This window comes from Paroedura picta, chromosome 4 (genome assembly GCF_049243985.1).
Source record: "Paroedura picta isolate Pp20150507F chromosome 4, Ppicta_v3.0, whole genome shotgun sequence".
NCBI lineage: Eukaryota > Metazoa > Chordata > Lepidosauria > Squamata > Gekkonidae > Paroedura > Paroedura picta.
The window spans coordinates 35438920-35456748 of NC_135372.1; the positions used below are offsets into that span (position 1 = coordinate 35438920).

Below are 17829 nucleotides of genomic sequence, written 5' to 3' on the forward strand. Positions count from 1 at the left end.
GGCTGTTATTAAGATAAAATTAAAAGGGTAATCAAGGTAGGCTGCTGATGATGCAGGACTGTTGGGATCCGGATACGCACGGCTTCCCACGTTCTCCTTCTCTGCACACAGATCCTTTTGCCAGGATGCACAAAACCAACCCTAAAGTTTGCAGATGGGTCATGCAAAAAAGTACGTTTAGAGTCCTTCTCAGCCAGCCGCTTGTGGAAGGCCGATCGCTGCCGCCACGACCCAGCCTGGAAGCCCTGTCGCTAGGAAGTGAACACTATGGATCCACAGTTGAATGGCTGGGCACATGTTTTGCAGATGGAAGGTCCCAGGTTAAGGGATTTTGAACAACTAGTGTTGGGAAGTGCCTTTTTCCAGCCAAGGTCATGTGGAGAGACCACCAGTCAGAGTTGCAAGACTGAACAGACCAATGGTCCTACACCGTATAAGGTAGCATCATAACTTCTTGAGCAAAAACCACAGCTTGCCTGAAGATGACTAACCCAGAGACTAAGTGCTAGCATTGTTTGCCCAGCACAGCTTCTGTTCCTGGCATCTCCAATCAATGTTCACTGGGCTCAGAAAGACCTTTGCATGACTGTGCTGGCCGTCAGAATTCAATAAACTCCAAGTCCAGCTCAGTGCAAGGCGGCTTCCCGTGTCTGTGGTGAGTGACTGACTGTACTAAGGACACTATTCTGTAGTTTGAGAAACTGAGTCTGCGATACCAGAAGGAGCCAGCAACAGTCGTTTTTTTTCAGCTGCTCCCCTGTAGCTTGGGCCACAATAGCTGCCTGCTCTGCAGCCTGTAACAGGTGAGCCTCAGGTAGCAGAAAAGCATGACGGCATCAGCACATGAAGAGGTATTTTGAAGCATAATGGATGGCTGTCCAGGGGTTTTGACTCCTCAAACAGCCCTATCTGGGGAAGCCAGATGGGGGCCAGAGCTAGGAAGTGTGCGGCATTCCTGTACCATCAATGGAATGCAAAACCAAGAACACATACTTGTCCCTTCCTTGTATTTGACAAGAACTCTGAAAATCTTGTTGGTTTCAGAGGTACTAACTGTTCAATCCCTTTCTCATTTAGGAGAAGGGAGGGAATTCAGGCGTTGATTGGATTGGCCTGGTCCATTTCCTTTCAGTTTTTTCCTTTTCAACTCTGTGATGGATTCGGTTTCATTCTGCAGCCCAGCCCTTTGGCTCAACATTGTGTGAGCACTGTGTACATTGGGGGTAGGGTGGGGTAAAGACAAGACTGCCTTAAAAGGTTTGGTAAAGGAGCCAGATACCTGTCCATTAAGGATAACATGAGTTGTGCACCTTCCTCATTTTCTGGAATGGGAGGAATGTAGATCCAGGGTGCTTTCTTTCCCTGGTGGCTTCCTCCCACCCACCCCTACAATGGGTATCCAAAGACAAACTGCCTCTGAATACAATGATCTCATTTAGCAACAGTTTCTCTCAGCTATCTCCTCTTCCAAGAATTTCTCAAATTGCCTTCCAACATAGCCATGTAAACAGCTCTGCCAGATCAGACCAATGGCTCCTCTTGTCCAGCATCAACATGAAGGTGACATTCTTCTAGGCACATTGTAACAATCGTTATTTTGTCAGGAAACCTAAATGAAACTTCCAGGCTTAGAGGCAATCTATCCCTGAATATCAAACAATCAAATGCGGGGGGGGGGGGGGGCACATTCATGCCCTGCTTGGAGTCATCCCATAGGGGGCACCCGGCTGGTTGTCCTGGGAAATGGGACACTGGTCTAGATTAAGGTGACCAGATTATCCCACTTTTGGAGGGACATCTGGCTGTACCTGGCAAATTGTACTTATCTTGAAATTATTAATATATATACAATACTATTTTTGCGTTCTATGCAACTTTTTGTTGCTCCATATAGACCAAAGTTTTAGTCCCGCTTTACCAATGTTAAAATCTGGTCACCTGAGATAAAACTGAGTCCTCAGGGATTCCTTCTGGATCTCCTGGCACTTACTACACACTCTGAAAAGCTTCAACAGAGGAACAGCTCACCTTTGAGCCTACAGGCTTCATTGACCTTCTGCAGCTAGTTCCTGTTGATAAGACCTTGAATGTATTTGCCTGCCAGTATCTAGTTTCCAACAATGGGCAGGCAAACACTACCAAGTCTAAAGGCTGTTGTAAGAATAAACCAAACAGTACATATTTTAATCATACTGTAAACCGCCTTGAGCCTATTAAAGGAGAGAGACTATTTAAGAATCCAGTCATAATAAACATCTTTATAGGCAAGGCATACATAGCCCTCTCCCCCTGGTGTTTGGCATTCAGCAGAGAACTACCACCTGCGAACCGGAAACGCCGACAGGCTTTTCATGGCTAATAACTATCGATAAATCTTTTCGGCCAACAATTTGCCCTGCAGGATCATACTAAGGCGGGCCCCACCAAGCCCTGCCAACAGTACATTTCGCCATTTCCCTCTCTCCCGCTGTGGATTAGGGTACGCTGCTTGTGAACCTGGACGCTCTCCCGCCAGGCCTCCCTCCTCCCCAGCCCGCCCTTTCTGCGAAAGGGGAACCGGACCCTTCTCACCCCGACCCGAAAGAGAACTGCAGCTGACCAGCCAGCCGGCCTCCCCTCCTCTACCGGGTGGGGGACAGAGGCGCCACTCTCACCTGGTCGCCCCAGAGCAGCACAAAGAGCAGCCATAAAGCCAGCACAGCCGGCCCCCTCGGAGCCATCATCGCCTCCTATTGTCTTGGCAAGGATTGCGGAGGGAGAAGGAGGGCGCCCGCCCCATTTCCGTTCCCGGACGGAAGTCAAGGAGATGGTTACCCAGCAACCTAGCCCGGAAAAGCCGCTCCCTCGCGCTCTATGCTCTCGGAAGAGACTAGGGCTTTTCATCCCCGGGCAAAACAGGAAGTGGGAGTGTGCGCGCGCGCGTCCAGGGGAAGAGGCGGGCGCTGGCGGCTTCGGCTCAGGGTGGTGATTGGAGAAAAGGAGGAGGCGGGGACGGAAGGAGCGCGCGGCGAGTGGCGGGATGCCTGTGGAAAGCAAGATGGCGGTGAGTGGCTGGGGAGCAGGCGAAGAAAGAACGGGCAGGTTGAAGGCGTCGTAGCGTAGAGTTATTTAAATGGAGGGGGCGTGTCCTGGTTAGATATATGTAAAGTAATTGCATGTGGCCTTCCGTTTGGGGTATTCTGTATGCCCAGTGCTGAGAAAAAGGTGCTCGAACAGGTGGGTCCACCCCCGTCCAGAACGGCTGCTGGAGGCAAAGGCATATTAACGGGAGGCACTAAATCCCTAAGCAGCAGTTGTCTCTAGTCCAGTTTGAACCTCCGTGTTCAGGGGCAGTCTATCTCAAGCAGTTCCGCAAGGGCTGCAAAGGGGAGCTCTTCCGCCAGGCATTTGGTTGAGGTCGGCAGGAATCAACAACACCTACTGGGCCCCTGAACCTCCCTCCCTGGAATCCATGAATCTGAATCTACTCCATGGGCCTGTTTGAATACTGTTCTGTTAAACTGTTATCTTCTGTTATTGTTACTATTGTCACCATTGTTATATACTAGTTTATTGCCAAATTTGAGTTCAATGTATAGTTCTTTACATTCCATGTAAATCGCCCTGAGGGAGGGTGGTATATAAACGTAACCAACTAATGTGATAATTAATGGGGGGTTGCATTCAGTATTTCTTTGAGGGTTTTGCAGAATGTGTGCAAGAATGTCTCAAGAGGTCCACAAGCATGCCTTGTAGACAACAGCCTTCATCTTTTACTGTCTCTTCAGCATCTGGCAATACTTTTGTCTCAGGACCCTGGAAGCCCAATGTGATTCCCAGGGCTCATAGCCAATGATAGAGCTACATAAATCTGACAATCCCCCCATTTAAATATTTCTGTGTATGTGGCCATTACCGTTTATGTCAGGGAGTTCCACAAGTCAGCCACTTATTGTGTGAAGCTGTGTTTTATTTTTCCACTCTTGGTTCTGAAGACATTTGACTTCACAGGATAACCCTGAGTACTGGACTGTCTAGTACTAGCTGTGGTGGGCCCTGTTTGAAATCCAGCAGAACTCTACTTATAAAACTGTAGACATGTTAATAGAGGATAGGTGCATCATGGTGTTTCAATGAACAGAGGCATTGTGCTGAGTACTCAGAAAACTAACAAAGCCTTTGCTTTGCCCAGGCTTCTTACAGAATCTAGCTGATCACTGTTGGGAATAGGGTGTTTGATGAGATTGATCTACTCTGAACTGGTCCTTATTTCTTTTTATTTAATTTTGTCTTTCTTTCCCACTGCTCCCCAGAGGCTCAGGATGGATTACAGCATTTTAAAAAACAGACAGATTTAAGACTAGTTTCCCAAGCGCTGCATAGTTAGCCAAAAGGGGGTTTATGGTAAACAGCATAGTAAACCCCAAGATGTAAATTGGGTTAGGTAGAGTTAAATGGAGTTTTGATTGGAAGGCCAATAAATTTGATTGAGATTATTGAGGAGCCTCAACCATATGTTATGTCTCATACTGTTTCTTGTGTTTCCGTTTTGACTTTAGGACAAAGAAAAGAAGAAGAAAGAGAGCATCTTGGACCTCTCCAAGTACATTGACAAAACCATCCGTGTCAAATTCCAAGGGGGACGGGAAGGTAAGCTTCATTCTTGGGCTTGTCTACATAAAAAATTCTGCTGTTTGGAAACTCTGTGCATTGCATCTCATCAGGCCCCAATTTTGGGCACATGTCCATGGCTCAGTGGAAGAAGACCTAGTTTATGTGTCGAAAGTTCCCTGAAAATCCTCCGCTAAAAGAGATCTCAGGAAGCAAATGTTGCAAAAATCCTTTTCATGCTTGAGAATCACCACTAATCGGAGGAGAGAAGGGGACTCTTGGTCTGCTTCTGAATAAAACAGCTTTATATACATGTATAGACACTTCTGTTCTTATCCAAAGAATCTGTAATTCAGTGGTCAAACATCTTTGGTCAAACATCAGTTGGCGGCATTTGCTGTTAAAGGAGGTAGGAGGTGATGGGAATGGTCTTTCTCTGTGTGAAGCTCTGGAGAGTTGTTGCTAGGATGAAGAGAAAATGCTAAGCTAGAAGGATCATAGATCTGACTCTATAACATTGCTACAGATGATCTTGTGGAACTCAAGAACTATAGTCCTTGTAGGACTATAAGAGCACTGGCAGCAACTCTCCAGGGGCTTGTGCAGCAGAAAGTCTTTCTCAACACTTTCTGCCTGTGATACTTCTGCTTACAAAGTAGGTGTTCCCATTGGGCAACGGTCTCTTCCTCTTTCACAGTGTTGGAGAGCCAGCGTAGTGTAGTGCAGGGGTAGTCAACCTGTGGTCCCCCAGATGTCCATGGACTACAGTTCCCATGAGCGCTTGCCAGTGTTTGCTGGCAGGGACTCATGGGAATTGTAGTCCATGAACATCTGGGGGACCACAGGTTGACCACCCCTGGGTAGTGTTTAAAGAGTGACAGTCACAGTTCTCTTAGAGCGCTTGCAGCCCCGCCTACCTCACAGGGTATCTGTTTTGGGGGAAGGTGCTTGTAAGCCACTTTGGGGCTCCTTCAGGTAGTGAAAAGTGGGATATAAAAACCCATATTTCTTAATTGCATTCAGTTCTGGATAATTACTGAGTGTTTCTTTACTTTTTTCCCTCCTTCTCCAACAGCTAGTGGTGTATTGAAGGGATTTGACCCCCTTCTCAACCTCGTGTTGGATGGTACCATTGAGTATATGAGAGGTATGTGCAAGATCAGATGAAGAGAAATGGAGCTACGGCAGTAGGGAACAGTGCTCTCTGAGTTGCTGTTTCCAAACATGGAGGCTTCTCTTGCCTTCTCTCTCTCTACTTGAACTTACAGGTCTTGAGTAGTATCAGTCCAAGCTAGGAATAAAGGAAGAATTCAAGCCAGAGAGAACAGGCTATACCATATTACAGATGTCTTGTCAGAGGCTGCCCTAACTGCCATGGCTTGAACAAGGAAAAGAGCTTGCTGGCGCATAAGCAACTTGATCCATTTCTCTGTAATTTACTTATACTGCGGACATTCAATTTAAACATGCTTCACTGTTTCTTTAATTATTAAGCTGCAATGAATAACAGCTGTTGTTAACCGTGTCAAAACACTGGTCATTTTCTACACCCTCCATAGATGACCTTTTTATTTCTACTAGAAAATCCTCTGGCAGGGGATGTTTTGGACTCCAAACTCCTTTTTTGTTGTTGTTTAAGAAAAATGGGCAGATGGAGGGAAGTGGGTTGATGGGCCCCAAACAATCCTCTACCTTTCGGCTGGTGGTCAGAATCTGAATGCTTCCTGTTCCCTCTGGAGTCTGAGATCAAGTGTCCCTTTAACTAGGACCCAGCCTTATAACTGTTTCTGGGCTTCCCTTTCAGATCCGGATGACCAATACAAGCTCACAGAGGACACCCGTCAGCTGGGACTGGTAGTCTGCCGGGGAACATCTGTGGTCCTTATCTGTCCTCAGGATGGGATGGAAGCCATTCCAAACCCATTTATCCAACAGCAGGATGGATAGCCTGTTCTTGAATCCCTGAGAGGACTGCCAAACCTACCCCCCCAAAGTCTTTTATGTAGGAGAAGGACCTTATGTTTGTGTGGGGGTGTTGTTTTTGAGGGTGTTTTTTTGTTTGTTTTTTTACTTTCTGATTTGGCACTGATTACAGCTCATAAAACCCTTTCAACTGGGAGGAGTTCAACTCAAGCCAGCACCCCTGACTCCAGCCTTGAGTGAAATAATCTTCAGAGCCAACCATGAAGCAAGGGGCTCAGTATGATTTTACAGTATGAGATGTCTGAGGCTGTTTATTTCTTCTTCTCTCGGGCCGGGGTGAGCACTTCCAAGCCAGCACCATTACCTTGTGTTCATTTAGGAACTGTCAGTGTTTGAGACTTCTTTTTACCGAGAAAAAGACAAGGGCTAGAAGAATGGAACAAAAGCCCTAGCTGCTTTCTTTAAACTCCAAATAAGGGGGCAGGGACAATTTTTGTATCATGCATTCAAGTGAACAGTCTCTTGGTGGGATATTTGTGGGGTTTTTTTGTTTTTGTTGTCCTGATTGGAGGAGAATGTCTGGACTCAGAAATAAAAGTTAATTTCCGTACACATTTTTGCTGCCAAGAGTGTTGCTTTGATTTTTTGAAAGACAAAGTAATTATTCAGGCTAACACAATTGTTTCTTGAACTGTCCATTGTGGACGCTTGCATCCAAACATCTTTGGACTCTTATACAGATAATTTTAATGTCCTCTGGTACAGATGTGATTCAGATTAGAAAGTGAGATTCTCTTTTTTTTAAACCCATTATTTAAGCTCTGTGTAGTAGTGTGTGTGAATGTGATCTTGGGGTATTTGTGGACTGTAAGAGAAATATGAGCAGACAACGTGATTTGGCGGTAAAGAAGGCAAATGCAGTCTTGGGCTGTACCAACAGAGGCATCACATTGAAATTGCAAAGATGTCATAGTTCCATTGTACACCGCATTGGTCAGAGCCCACTTGGACTACTATGTGCAGTTCTGGAGGCCTCACTTCAAAAATTGCATGGACAAAATAGAGAAGGTTCAAAGGAGAGCAAAGAGAAAGACTTTTCTTTGCCTCAGATCTTGATGTGTGTGTGTGGTTTTGCATGGGTTCATTTATTTTTAAATTTCTATACCACCACTCTTCAAAAAGTCTTGCAGCGGTTCACAACAATAATATAATTCAATAAAACACCCTAAAAACACCCCAAACATTACAATTAATCCGATGGCAATCTATTCCTAGAAGAGTTCTAATCTCCCAGTTTTTGACGTTTAAGGGAAAAATAGAAGGGTTGCAGTAGTTTAAAGACTAAAAACAAACAATTAGAGAATCCAAGACAAGTAGGATTTCATCAAATGCATTTTCAGCAGGGACACCCTAAAAGAATTCTGTATGAGAAAAGTCCTAGATTCTGTATGTTACACCATGCACGCAGAAAGTCTGCAATTTCCTCAGAGTTGTGCAAATGTTGAGAACAGCATGCAACTTGTTAGGCAAGCGGTAACAAATAAATCACTGTTTTGAATGTACAATGTGGTCTTCCTTTGTACGGCATTTAATTGGGAAGTCCTCACATAGAACTGGGACATGATTTAACTCTGCTGAATCTTAAAGCTCCCACAGCAGAAATCCTGAGTTGTCTCCAGTTAAATATGAACATCAAAACTGTCAAAGGTTTGCCTTTGACATTCTTCCAATGTGGTCTCCCAAGAGTTTCAAGGGTGCAGCTGCACTCCAGATCTAAAGCAAAGTAGAAGCAAAACGTGTCAGTGTACAAATATGCCAAAAGAGGAATAAGAACGTTCTTTGAGGTTAGTGATGAACAGCTTGGCTGGTGTTTCTGATGTGTTCCTTATGGAGGAAGGCATTTCGGCTTCATGCATGTTCTCTAAATCGTACAGGAAGGAGGGAGTTGAGCAAGTCTGAGCCAACAGTAGGCAGAAATGTGGCATGCTGTGCATTGTGTTCATACAGAACGAGACAAAACTTTGCCAATGAGAGTAGTTCAGTGGGTCATTGGCTGCTCTAGGGAGGCAGTGAGCTCCCCATCACTGGCTGTCTTCAAGCAGTGGCTGGACAAGTACTTATCCTAGATGCTTTAGGCTGACCCTGCATTGAGCTGGGGATTGGACTAGATGGCCTGTATGGCCCCTCCCAACTCTATGATCCTGTAAGATTGACTATTTGATTACATCAGTGCAATACCTTAAAGCTGGAAGAGAGTAATTATACCAGAACAGCTTTCTCTTGTTGACAAAAGACCCATGCAACACTTCTGTTGAATCTGGTCCTAAAAACCTGTTTTGTTATATAAACATCCAGAGAAAGATCTTGCCAGGAGCAAAGTACTATGGGAGTCAGGTCAGGCAGGAAGAAAAAGGATTCTGGCACAAGAGGCTCTTTGCATCTCCTGCCATCAGAGGTTTTTTACATTGATTTGAAGCTTGAAAAGTGTCTGGTGGATTTTCTAATGAGCAAGCAAACATTTGCTTGAAGCGACCAGGTTTGTACAGCATTCTTCCCCAGGCCCCTCCCCCAAATTCTTCCTTACCAATCAAGCAAACTGACAGTAGGTATGGGTAAGTTATATGGCTAAGCGTGGTGCAGTGGTTAAGAGCAGCGGTGGCTTCTAATGGCTTCTAATCTGGAGATCCAGGTTTGATTCCCCACTTCTCCACATGCAGCCAACAAACTGGCCCTGGATAGCTCAAGTTTGAATGACTTCGGACTAGTCACAGTTCTCTCAGAGCTGTTCTCACAGCGCAGTTTTCTCAGAGCTCAGCCAGTCCTAACAACCTCACAGGGTTTTTATTGTAGGAATGCGAAGGGAAAGTGTAACCCCCTTGAGACTCCTTTGAGTAGTGAAAAGCAGGGTATAAAACCCAACTCTTCTTCTAATCAGAGCAACCACAGAGACAAGGAGGGTCTAATTTTAGGGTTAATGAATCATTTCTATTTCTGTCCCCGGCTGGCCGCCACAGTCTGGAGCCAAGAAACTTGAGGAGGGAGGGCTCGTGTGTGTGTGTGGGGGGGGGGGACGGCAAACATGGACGGCGTAGAGGAGCCCGAGGAGCCGGCTGACCAGACCAAGCCAGAAGACGACACCGTCTTGGAGGTCGGTGCCGAGCTGTTCCCTGTCAACAGGTGGGACTTGGCCCACCACAGCCGGTACTTTGAGGCCATGTTCTACGGGGGCACCCGGGAGCGCAGAGAGAAGCACATCCTGATCAGGGGGGTTGAGACGGAGCCGTTCCGGGCCCTCCTCGCCTTCACCCGGACGGGCACGATCTCCATCACTCGCCAAAACGTGGCCAGCCTTGTCGAGACGGCCGACTTCCTCCAGTTTGAGAGCGTGAAGAGACGCTGTGAGAAGTTTCTGGAAAGGGAGCTGCACGTCTCCAACTGCCTCAGCGTGATGGCCTACGCCAGGCAGTTTGCCTGTGCCGACCTCTACGCGGCGTCCCTCGCCGTCGTGCTCAGTCACTGGACGGAGGTGGCGGCTCAAGAGGAATTTGAAGACCTCCCCAAGGCCTTGCTGGCGGAGCTGCTGCAGAGCGATGACCTCTTTACGGCCCGGGAGGACGTGGTCCTTGACACGGTGATGCATTGGGTGGCGGCGGACCCCGCGGGCCGGGAGCCGGACTTCCTGGAGCTTGCAGGCCTGGTCAGGGTCCCGTTCCTGAGCCTCTCCTTCTTGGACCTCCTGGTGAAGCGCAGCAAACGGGCGGGGCAGGACTTGATCGCCAAGCTGGTGAAGAAGCTCGACAGCTGCCCGCCTCCCAGTTGGAAGGACGTGGCCCGGTTGCCCTGCGCCAGCCGAAGCTACGAGACCCTCTACGTCCTGGCCGGGAAGCACGAGAAAGAACAGCAGGAGCTTTTCCAGTTTCACCCCAAGAGCGGCACGTGGCAGGCCTGTGCTCCCCTCCAGCGGAAGAACCTCACTCAGTATGCCCTGGCTGCAGTAGGTAACTGCCCGTCGGAGAGGTTGATTAGGGTTAGAGTGGCCAAGCCTCCCTGTGCAGTCTGGAGCCTGTAGGGATGCCAGTCCCCAGGTGGGACCTGGGGGTCCCCTGGAATTATAGCTCATCTCCAGGCAAGAGATCAGTCCCCCTAGAGAAAATGGCTGATCTGGAGGGAGGACTCTCTAGCATGATCCTCTCCCATCCAAATCCTTCCCACTCCTGGCTCTATCCACAAAATCTCTAGGTATTTCCCAACCAAGATTTGTCATCCCTAGGTGGGACCGGGGGATCCCCTGGAATTATAGCTCATCTCCCGTCTAAAGAGACCAGTTCCCCTGGAGAAAATGGCAACTTTGGAGGACTCCATAGCATTATCCTCCACTGAAGTCTGTCCCTGCCCCAAATCCTGCCCACTCCCGGTTCCACCCCCGAAGTCTCCAGGTATTTCCTAACCCACCCTACCTGGATGCTTCCTGGAACAGTGCCAATCTCCAGACTACATTATGCCCCAAATGTCTCAACCTGGAGTTAGCACAACCCTATTGGGGAAGCTGGAGGGGACAAGCCTGCCCAACAGGGGATCTTAGAGCAAGAGGCATGTCTGCCATGCTCTGCAACTTGGCCACTCATCATGGGAGGCCCTGTTGTGCGTATTTGGGAGCAAACAATGCATGTTCCATCATATTGTTGGGTCTAGTCAAAGCCCCAGGCCACAAGAGGGAGAAGACAGATTATTTCCCTTGCCCCCAATCCACCTTCCCAGGTCAGGCAGAGGGGTATAAGTCTCTCTCTGCAATATGCTCTTGAAATAAAGAGGTTCCCTCTTTATGACCCCCTGTTTTCAATTCATCCTGGCCAGCCTCAAAAGAGAAAAAGACAAGCTCTTGCAGTACCTGGTAGGCAACAGCATGAGGTTTCCAAAAGCTACGTATTAGAATTTTCCCAGGAATAAAATCAACAGACAGAACATAGCCACATTTGCCAACAAAATATTTGCGCCATATAAAACATGGCTTCCTTTTGCAGTCCTGGATGATTGGGCATAACCTTTTCAGCCAGATTGCCCAGAACAGATGTTAAATTATTTTAAATTATTAAATTATTATACCTACAATTTCCCAACTCTCTTATTTTTTAAAGAGGATGGGGGGGGGGAGAGGTTCAGCTGAGTTTAGTGGTCAAGAGCCAGTGTTTCTAATCTGGCAAACCAGGTTTGATTCCCCACGCCTCCGCATGCAGCCAGCCGGGTGACCCTGGGCTCGTCACAGTCGTGATAGCACTGTTCTCACAGGGCATAGTCTCTCTGAGCTTTCTCAGCCTCACCTACCTCTCAGGGTGTCGGATGTGCGGAGAAGGGAAGGCGATTGTAAGCCTCTCTGAGACTCCTTTGAGCAGTGAAAAGCGGGGGTATAAAAACCAACTCTTCTTCTTCTTCCCTCATGTTGGGGCCAAATTTACTGACAGATTGTATATTTCATGTCTTCTTCCCCCAGGGAATTTCCTCTTTGTGACGGGGGGTTACTTCCGAGAGGAGTTTGTGTGGTACACAGTGGACTGGGTCCTGATCTATAACAGCTGGGACAACAGCTGGCTGGAGGGGCCAGCCATGAAGAAGGCCCGAAACAGCCACTGTGCTGTGGGGGTGGGCTTCCACCTTTATGTCATGGGGGGCAGCACCGAAGAAGGCATCATTCCGGACGTCGAGCGCTTGGCCCCAAGTGACTCCAGCTGGGAGAGCATGAGCCAGCTGGTGCGCCCCGTGGAACGTGCGGGGGCCGTCAGCGTGGGCACCCGCATCTATGTGATCTGCGGGCTGGATGAGAACGGAGACGTGTGCAGTGCCGTGCAGAGGCTGGACGTGGAGACGGACGTTTGGGAGGTCATCTCTTTCTCCCCGCTTCCTAGGTGAGTCGTTCGGGGCTGGATCTCTGCTGCAAGGCCAAAAAGGGTGGCGATGGAAGTACCACCCAGTCCTAGGCAGCTTACGGTAACTTGGCAGGGTTTTCAAGGCAAGAGCTGTTCAGAGGTGGTTTGCCGCTGCCTGGTGTTCCTCGGAGGTCTCCCATCCAAATATGATCTAGGGCCAATCCTCCTTTGCTTCCCAAATCAGGCTAGGCTGGACAGAATACATTGCCCCAAAAAGCTTGACCTGAGCAGGAGACCGTTCAGAGGCATGGTATGGATTCGATCCTGCAACATGGCCATGCGTATTCCATACTGTTGCACCACAGAAGAGCAGAGCATTTGGCACAATTCCAATTTGCAAGCCGTTGTTTCTTATGAATGTAGGGATCAGCCTCCAGGGCCCATTATGCACATGTTGGATAATGCACTTTCAATGTGCCTTTGCAGCTGGCTTTTCCTGTATGGAACAGGATCATCTGCTTCTAAAGTACACTGAAAGTGCATTATCCAACGTGTGCAGAATGGGCCCAGGTGGCACCTGGGGATCCCTTGGAATTACAGCTTCTCTCCAGGTTACAGAGAACAGCGGCCCTGGAGGAAATGGCTGCTTTGGAGGGTGGGCTCTGTGGCATTGTGCCCCACTGGGTCCCTGTCCTTCCCAAGCTCCATCCCCAGACCTTCAGGAGGAATTTCCCAGCCTGGATCTGGCAACCCTGCCCCCCATCCCCCACCAGTGGCCAGGTGGGACCTGGAAACCCTATATGAATCAGTACGATATTTATTGTATATAGCCAAAGGCCTTTGGAAAATGAGAATTTATCAGTAAAAGTAAAACAGAATATTTCTCAGCATAATATAGAGAACCAGTGGAATAAAACGGAATGTGTCACTGTAAGATACTCAAGATCAACATTTCAGATCGGAGGCTCTCAGTAAAAGTACTTGAGCTTCCTGGCAGCCAGAGCAAGAAGGGCCATCCTACGTGAGACACAGGAGCCAGTCTCTGATGACTGACAGGTTATTCTGTAAAGAATCAGAAAGAAAATCTGAACTAGGCAAGGAATTTGTCTCTATGAATATCAAGATCAGATTCAAAACATGCTGGGGGCTTGATGGGTGATTTTAATTCTGAAAACCACGCTTGGTCAAAGGTAAGGTTAGGAAGCACTGTGGCAGAGAACAATCTTTCAAGGTAGGAAATATTATACCAAGTTTGCAGAGAGAAAGGTAGAGGCTTGCCTAAGGCCATCTTGTGGCCAAAGCAAGAGTTTAAGTCGCTCTTTTTAAGTGTAGGTCACAGACCGAGAATCCAGAGAGACTTCCTCATTGGCAGAACCAGCATTTAACAAAAATTGGTGCCCTACTGACATTTCTAATCTGCAAAACAGACCCCACACACACACACACACTGCTACACCATTATTATTTCTGTTTTGGGGGTGGGAAGGCTTCCATGTGGAATGCAGGAATCCCCTCTCCAGAGTTTAAAAGGGAGGATCTGCTTGATGCCACGCCCATTCTGAGCAAGACCTGTCCCCTGGGCTTTCCCCTTTAAACAGGATCAAAGGAAAACCTCTTTCAAACGGTTTCTGAGGAGGAGCTGCAAGGAAGCTGCCCGCAGAACATCCATGTGGCATTTCCACCCACAGGCATTTCCTCAAGATGCCAGAGCTAAGTTATGCATCCACCCCTTTGGTCCTTTAGAACAGGGGTAGTCAACCTGGCAGGGGCTCGTGGGAATTGTAGTCCATGAACATCTGGAGGACCACAGGTTGACTACCCCTGCTTTAGAAGGCCTTTCTCGCCCCAGTTAGGTTGTGGTGCAGCTTTGCAAGGAAAGGGAAAGGGGCTGCCAGGCTGCAGGTGTGTGTTTTTGGGGGGGGGGGACAACAATGTGCTCTCCATCACATCTATCCTTTTGTGCAGATGACAGGAAGAGCAGCAGCAGCCAACAGCCCTTGGACGGGGTGCATGTCCTAACTAGCTCCCATCCTACTTGCTGCTATTACCATGGGGGAGGGTGCCTGATTGGGTCTCCTTGCAGAAGCAGCCAAATGTCGCTCACTGTTGATCCAAGTGGACAGAGAGACTTCTCTTCCTCTTCCAAAATACTTGAACTGGTGGTGGGTGGGAAGCATCCCATGCAAGTGATGGGAAGGAGACTGAGGACAGACATGAAGCACTGTTTCTTCGCACAACCCCTTGGGCAGAATACAGAGACGACCCCTGATTCAAACCAAATTCCCATCGTGCTATTGAAAGCTTTTTCTGGCTTCTGTCCCACTGGTTGGTGGGAACCCTTCCCTGCTTTAAGGATACCAAATTCCTGAACCAAGGACTATGCAGGAAGGTGGATTTACAATCACACTTCCAACTTTGCACCCCTCAACAGATGCATGGCATTTCATTTTTGGGTGGCATTTAAATGAGAAGGCATAAATCTCTAAAAGAGTGCTAGCAACAGCTAGATCGCCCAATGGAGTCCCCCATGTCCCAGGACTAAAGACCGGAGGGAAATGGTAATCTTGCCCTTCTTGGGGGGCTCCTGCAGTAGCTGGCAGGTTACTTTTTAGAAAGGAAAAAACCAGCGATCCATGCATGGCCTATATCTGTTTATACAATGAAGCAGAAATGAGCAAGGAAGTCTCGTTTATTTCCTGTTTAAATTGGGATACCTAGGTATATAATGAAAATGACCCAGGAGAAATTATTCAGAGAAAAATGTTTCCAACAAGCAATGCTGCACAAATATATCCACCAAAGAATGCTGGACAAGGTTCTGGTACTCCCTCATTTCATCAGAGTTGTTTTCCCAGGGATGGCCAAACTGTGGCTCTCCAGGTATCTATGGACTACTATTACCATGAGTCCTGCCAGTGTCATGCTGGCAAAGGCTGATGGGAATTGCAGTCCATGGACATCCAGAGAGCCCCAGTTTGGCCACCCTTTACTCTAGAATTTCCAGCTCTGAAATGGAACCAAGCTCAACTGGCTGCATTTTAATTCTTACTTGCTAAGGCGACCAAACCGTGGTACTTCTGCCAACAGTGCACCTGTTCTCTGACATGGGCCACGCACGGATCGTCAGTTCTTTTCTGCTACATGTTGCTTTCATGTGCTCCTGTGCTGTTCCTGTTCGGCTACTTTGGAAACAGGATGTTGGGCTAGGTGGACGTACGGCCCTCTCTGGCAGGATCTTGTCCTTTTAGCAGAGCACCTGCAAAGCAAAGAGTCTGAAGTATTTGCTTCTCCAGTTTTGAGTGACGTTCTCCTCTTCCTGCTGCCAGGTATGACCTGTGTGTCACAGCCTTGAACGGGGCTGTCTACACCATCGGTGGGGGCGCCTTTCGCTTTGACATGGGCACCGGCGAGTGGACCCCAGTGGATGAAGAGTGCTTGACCCAGAAGTTCTTTAAAGGATGCAGTACAGTGAACGGACGGATTTACCTCCTGGGACAAAGGCAAGGAAACTCCGACATACCAAATATGGTTCTCTTGGACCCGTACCTGGACACGTGTCAGGAGGTGGACAGTCAGCTCCCTTGCCCTCTCCCCATCCATGGAACAGCTTCCATACGGAGATTTGACACGTGGGCATAAATGCCCGCACATGCTAAAATGGATTCACCTCCTGCACAACAGCGCTCAAAAGGTGAGGAAATGGGAAAGTGTCTCAAATCTGTCAATAACAGAACAGCCATAGTGGTCATGCGCCAACGCTTGATACCTTTCCCGCCCACATCACCACTTTATTTACAAGTTTCCAAACAAAATACATGTAAATAAAGCACTTATCTAGGCCCAGATGGATTTGGGGTCCCTTGGCTGCTCCTGTACTCCTTTAGATCCTTTTTGCAAAACTGGCTCAAATGGAAGAAGATTCATAAATGACTGCAGAACATGCAACGGAGCACTACTTCCTAGCGTCTTTATCAGAAATATTGCACGCTAGTATTATGAACAGTGTCGCAGCTTTGTTCCACCACCTAAGGGGTCTGGAGTTGCAGACAGCTCCTTGCCCCTGAAGAAAAGAGAGCAAAATTGCCCTCCTCTAGTCTTCAGGCACTTCACCTGTTTGCCAATAATGGTAAAAATTACTGGACAGAGGTTCAGAAATTACATCCGCGAGTTCTTTTAGTAACCTTGGATGAGATTCATCTGGCGCAGAGGACTTAGTCTCATTTAAAGGACTTGGGTGTTTATGGGCTAGCCCTGCAGTGATCCAAGGCTGCAATTCCCAGCCCGCTTCATGTGATATGATTTTACCATGTTGAACATGATTTCCCTTGTGAAGTGCCAGAAGGTTGGAGGGAGGGCAAATATTGTCCCTATTTTCAAGAAGGGGGAAAATGAGCATCCGGGTAACTACCAACTTGTCTCTCTGAGCAGCTCCTCAGTGGAACAGGCTTCCTTAGGAGCTGGTGGGTTCTCCTTCTTTGGAGGCTAGATAGTCATCTGACAGAAATGCTGATTTTGTGAACTTAGGCAGATTATGAGTGGGTGGGCAGGAAAGGTTGTGCCAGTGCTTGGCTTTTGTGGCCCTTTCCTGTGCCCAGAGAAATGCCAATTGCCACCTTGGAGCTGGGAGGCAAATTTCCTCCAGGCCAGACCAGCCAGACTCTGGTTTGGGGGAGGGGGGCATCATCTGGGCATGGAATTGAGGTCATTGTGGGTGGGCAAGTAGTTGTGAGTTTCCCGCATTCTGCAGGGGTTTGTCTAGATGACCCTGAAGATCCCTTCCAGCTCTATGATTCTAGGAAGTAGATACTAAGATCTTTTATGCACCAGTGTTTCTCTCCACTTTTCCTGTGCATTCCTGGGGTGTATTTTTTTCCTTCTGAATGCCAATTTTCACATCACAGGTGGGTTGGGCTTTCGTTTTCCTTCTGTATGGATTTAGCTCCCTTCAGATTTAGCTCTCTTTTTTCTAAAAGTTCTATTGCCCTGTGTTTCCTCTTTCTTGGCTTCAAAGGCGAAGGAAATTCACAAGTAGAAGAATGCAATCAGATTTTCTTCCCTCCCTTTTTTACTCCCCCTGGGAGGCCACACCTACACCACCGACATTATGCCACAGTCTTTGCTCATTGGTCTGTTTCAGAAAGGGGGGTGCCTTTTGAAACTAAGCAGAGAGTCTCAAAGCTGCTTTCACTTCCATGTAGCCATCTTAGCGGAAGATTCCTCCCTCTAGCTCCAGTACTACTTAAGCATTTAAACATTTTATAAGCCTTCCTCAAGTCTAGCAGGAATTCGGATTCAGTACTAATGTCAGAACAATAAACAAGCTTTTAATGTGGATCCCCTCCAACTGCTCCCTCCTGATATGTGCATCACACAGCAGGGGGGAGGGTTAAGAAACATTCCCAAGGGCTGCCGTCTGCCTGTTCCCCTCCCATCTTGTCAGGGGAATGATTCTAGC

At 47.9% G+C, this 17829-nt stretch overlaps 3 protein-coding genes across 7 annotated transcripts in view; 2 read left to right on the plus strand and 1 right to left on the minus strand.

Moving 5' to 3' along the window:
- The window catches only part of SPPL2B (signal peptide peptidase like 2B), a 31152-nt gene extending 28320 nt beyond the window's left edge, over window positions 1-2832 (minus strand). For both annotated transcript variants that reach the window (XM_077332347.1, XM_077332348.1), the window contains exon 1: window positions 2655-2832. In XM_077332347.1, the coding sequence (XP_077188462.1) occupies window positions 2655-2723 (69 nt within the window). In that variant the 5' untranslated portion in view covers window positions 2724-2832. The remainder of the gene's footprint in view (window positions 1-2654) is intronic.
- A 57-nt stretch (window positions 2833-2889) lies between these two features.
- LSM7 (LSM7 homolog, U6 small nuclear RNA and mRNA degradation associated) lies at window positions 2890-7125 on the plus strand. 4 transcript variants are annotated; one of them, XM_077332351.1, is made up of 4 exons: window positions 2890-3043; window positions 4539-4629; window positions 5666-5737; window positions 6395-7125. In XM_077332351.1, the coding sequence occupies exons 1-4, from the start codon at window positions 3020-3022 to the stop codon at window positions 6535-6537; spliced, it is 330 nt and encodes a 109-aa protein (XP_077188466.1). In that variant the 5' UTR covers window positions 2890-3019; the 3' UTR covers window positions 6538-7125. The 4 variants fall into 4 exon arrangements, with proteins under 4 accessions (XP_077188466.1, XP_077188468.1, XP_077188465.1 ...); XM_077332350.1 differs by having other exon boundaries at window positions 3026-3216; XM_077332353.1 differs by lacking the exon at window positions 5666-5737.
- Window positions 7126-9583: 2458 nt separating this feature from the next.
- Window positions 9584-17229, plus strand: LOC143835155 (kelch-like protein 23). Its single transcript, XM_077332354.1, has 3 exons — window positions 9584-10511; window positions 12002-12413; window positions 15701-17229. Exons 1-3 carry the CDS (start codon window positions 9593-9595, stop codon window positions 16011-16013), a joined length of 1644 nt encoding a protein of 547 aa, XP_077188469.1. The 5' UTR covers window positions 9584-9592; the 3' UTR covers window positions 16014-17229.
- Window positions 17230-17829: the final 600 nt, after the last annotated feature.

Bases quoted from the DNA above. Each gene is read 5' to 3' on its own strand.
- LSM7 (XM_077332350.1), top strand. From the start codon at position 3,184: ATGCCCAGTGCTGAGAAAAAGGTGCTCGAACAG. The intron at 4,630-5,665 runs GTAAGCTTCATT...CTTCTCCAACAG, and splicing joins ATTCCAAGGGGGACGGGAAG to CTAGTGGTGTATTGAAGGGA. The intron at 5,738-6,394 runs GTATGTGCAAGA...CTTCCCTTTCAG, and splicing joins TACCATTGAGTATATGAGAG to ATCCGGATGACCAATACAAG.
- LOC143835155 (XM_077332354.1), top strand. From the start codon at position 9,593: ATGGACGGCGTAGAGGAGCCCGAGGAGCCGGCTGACCAGACCAAGCCA. The intron at 10,512-12,001 runs GTAACTGCCCGT...TTCTTCCCCCAG, and splicing joins GTATGCCCTGGCTGCAGTAG to GGAATTTCCTCTTTGTGACG. The intron at 12,414-15,700 runs GTGAGTCGTTCG...TCCTGCTGCCAG, and splicing joins TCTTTCTCCCCGCTTCCTAG to GTATGACCTGTGTGTCACAG.